We start from the raw sequence: 3,657 nt of genomic DNA on the forward strand, positions 1-3,657 counted from the left end.
TTCTATTGATCTATTAATCAATAAAACAAATATAATGAATTTCTAATTAGACAAAGCAATTCCCCCCTCCCAAGCTTAATCTTGCTCGATGTAAGGGGTTTACTCAAAAAATAAAGCCGGCTTGTTTTACTACGGTTTCCAAATTATTACAACTACTGGGCTAGATCTCCTTTCTATTTTATCTATCACTTTTTCAAAATAAAATAAAATCAAGATTTATAGAAAATAAATATAACCTTTGATCATTTTTAAAAAAAATGATTATAGAATTAATATATTCGTAACATATGTTTTGATTTTAAAAATTAAAATAATAAAATAAATCAAATGTAAAATTGAATCTCTTGTGTTGTATAGTTGTAATATTTTGTGACATCGTCCATCCGTGATCCAATTCAGTTATACATTATTCTTAGATGGGTAGGTCAGTGCCATCGCCCACCTTATAATTATAAAAGCGATAACAGAAGAAAGAACCAAAGGGAGGAAGAGAAAAAGAGAAAGAAAAGATGGATTTTTTTTTATTATTTTTGAGTGTTGAGAGATTTGTAAATTGATACATATTTTTTCCCAATTAACAACAAACAGCCAAAAGTCTGAGAATTTTGATATCTCTCCCCTACACCCCCCCCCCCCCCCTTATATTTCTCTTCTCTAAGCAGTATCTCATTTTAAACAATAATTTAAAAGAAACTACCAATTATTTAGTTAAGATTTATGTGAAACACCTCACTCAATTGTACCCCCCTCCCCCCCCCATATAATCCGGCTACGCATGGATGTTGCATCTTGCCTAAAATCTTTATTATTTTTAACAACTTAAATTTTTTTTTAGTTATTATTGTGATAGCTGGTATTCTGTTAAGTTGTGATGCTACTAAGATTATTATTTAAGCTCAACTATATAATGTATGGGCACTATATTTTATTCTACTTGGTTATGAAAGAAAACTGATAATGATGATGAACTTTATTTTAACTGTCGTTTTGTCAATTTTGTTTTTTTTGGAAATGTATTGTTATTTTATGAAAATATATTGTTATTTTATGAAAATATATTGTTATTTTACTTACAATCACCTTAAAATAAAATTTTATATTTTTGAATGTTATCTCAGCATGCTTTATGCATAAATATAAAATAATAAAATTAAAATTCCAATGTTTCAGGAATCCTAGAGTCATTGCCTAAATCCTATTTAAATTTATGTTTCCTTTTTTTTCTCCTTCTACTTGAAGGAAAAGGTCAATATATTGTAAAGTGCCTTATGATCTCCTAGCCCATTAAAAAATAATTTCGGTTCGGGCTGGGTCGGGCCTAATATTTTTTTTAAATTTCGGGCCGGGCCTGGTCGGATACAAAGTTTTAAATGTAATATTACATTTTGTCAAATAAATTATTATATTTTAAAATTCTTGCAAGAAACAAGGCGCTATTTTTTTTATTTATAGGATATTTTTTTACAATAAAAAAAATTAAAATTTTCTACATTTAAATAAATTCGGGCCGGGCAGGACAATTTTTTTAAAAAAAATTTCGGGCCGGGCTTGAAAAACTGGGCCCGATGCAGATCACAACCTTACACTGTTTTTGTTTAAATGATAATTAATTTTTTTCCCCACATATCACGGTTTTTATTGAGAGAAAGTGATAATGATTATATTCGAATGATCTTAGTCTAGGTTCGCCCACGGACAAATTGGTTCTCTCACCCTTGCCACACGAAAGTTTTTTTTTCAGTTCTGACTGGACTTGAAAATTTGATAGCGGATTTCCTAATTACTAATTTTTCTTACCTTCTAATTTAATTTGGGCATAATATAAATTATCTATTAATTCAAATCAAAGATTAACACTAAACGATTAATAGCTATATTTAACCATAATAATCATATCATATCAAGCACGTAACGATTCCTAAATTGTCATCATATTTAATTTCATACCCCTCAGCTGTTGATAACATTATTTTCCGATTTTTTATTATATATAAATATTGTTTATTATAATTATTTACATCATGTCATAATATATAAGCAATAAATTCTAGTAGCTATGATATATTATTAAATGTTAATTAACTTTCGGATCTATGGTCATCTTAATACCAAATATATGTGATAAATAAAGTTAAATAAAAGTGCTAAGTACATCATATTGGCGGAAACGTTATGAACAATATTCCTGGTGATACTGAAGGCAGATAAAGAAATGATAAGAAAGTTAGATTCAAAAGTCTCTTCTTCTTCTCCGTTTTATGGCGATTTCCAGGTTTACCCGGGTAGGCCAGTTTTCCCTCTGATTTTTCTTTTCCATTTTTGACGGTCCTGAGCATCAATACTTGTAAGATTCAAGCTTCTCATATCCGCCGCTATCACATTTGTCCACGTCATCTTGGGTCTTCCTCTAGGTCTTGATCCTCCTACTTCCATCATTGTGCATCTCTTTACCCAGTCATCTCTTGTCATACGTTCCACATGCCCAAACCATCTTAGTCTATTTCGTCGCATTACCATACCAATCATTTCTATACCTAATCTTGCTCGCAATTCCTTGCTAGTTTTTCTCTCTCTCAGAGATACCCCACACATCCATCTAACCATCCTCATCTCTGTTCTTTCTAATTTGGCTTCGTGAATTGCTTTCATTGCCCATGTTTCACCGCCATAAACTAAACAACTCCTCACGCAGCTTACGTAAACTTTCCCCTTTAACTTCAGAGAAACTTTTTTATTTGTAAGAATAGATGACATCTCTCTGAACTTCTTCCAAGCTTGTCTGATCCTTGCAACAACAGCAGAATCTACACCACCATCTGCGTTTAGCATATCACCTAAATAACAAAACTTATCCACTTTTTCTAGGGTTAACCCATTGCCAATATCCAGACCACCATTTTTTAGGTTATCATTATTATGTATCCCTTTCATGCATGTTTTACAAATAAAGGTCATTCTTTCTAACATCAAACTGCCTTTTTTCCCACTACATCTTTTATGTACCCATTTCTGGCATCTGGTGCATTGGATAGAATTTCTAGCAACTCCTTTCCCACATACACCACAAGGCCACTTACCTGATTCTTCTATCTTTAGATTTTCCCCACCAATCATCACCTTTGTTTTTGATGCATTCATTTTCAGGCCCTTTGCTTCCATAGTCATCTTCCATTTACTAACTTTATCCCTCAATTCTCCCTCACTGTTTGCCATTAATACAAGGTCATCTGCATATAATATCTCCCAGGGAAGTCCTTCACGCATTTCTCTAGCCACCACATCCATTACTAAGATAAATAATAATGGACTCAGCACGGATCCTTGATGAAGTCCTACCTTCACCTCAAAGCTGTCACTATCACCATGATCCGTCCGTACTGATGTTTGTGCTCCAACATACATTGCCATCACTGCGGTAACTAACCATTCCTCCACACCGGATTTTCTCAAGGCCCATCTTGTAATCTCACGCGGCACCCTATCAAATGCTTTCTCCAAATCAACAAACGCATAATAGAGTTTCTTTTCCTTCGCAAGATACTTCTCCTGAATTTGTCTCACCACAAAAATTGCATCTGTCGTGCCTTTTCCCGATGTAAAACCAAACTGCATTTCATCAATTTTGATTTGTTCCCTTATCCGCTTTTCTAACACTCT

At 33.0% G+C, this 3,657-nt stretch overlaps 1 protein-coding gene across 1 annotated transcript; it reads right to left on the reverse strand.

Moving 5' to 3' along the window:
• Positions 1 to 2,247: 2,247 nt before the first annotated feature.
• On the reverse strand, positions 2,248 to 3,657 carry LOC135931385 (uncharacterized). Its single transcript, XM_065468449.1, has one exon. It carries the CDS (start codon positions 3,610 to 3,612, stop codon positions 2,275 to 2,277), a length of 1,338 nt encoding a protein of 445 aa, XP_065324521.1. The 5' UTR covers positions 3,613 to 3,657; the 3' UTR covers positions 2,248 to 2,274.

This window comes from Gordionus sp. m RMFG-2023, chromosome 1 (genome assembly GCF_954871325.1).
Source record: "Gordionus sp. m RMFG-2023 chromosome 1, tfGorSpeb1-WG-v2, whole genome shotgun sequence".
NCBI classification, from domain to species: Eukaryota; Metazoa; Nematomorpha; class Gordioida; order Chordodea; family Parachordodidae; genus Gordionus; species Gordionus sp. m RMFG-2023.

What these genes read in the sequence shown, in the direction of transcription:
- LOC135931385 (XM_065468449.1), bottom strand. Translation starts at nt 3,612, where the DNA reads ATGCAGTTTGGTTTTACATCGGGAAAAGGCACGACAGATGCAATTTTT.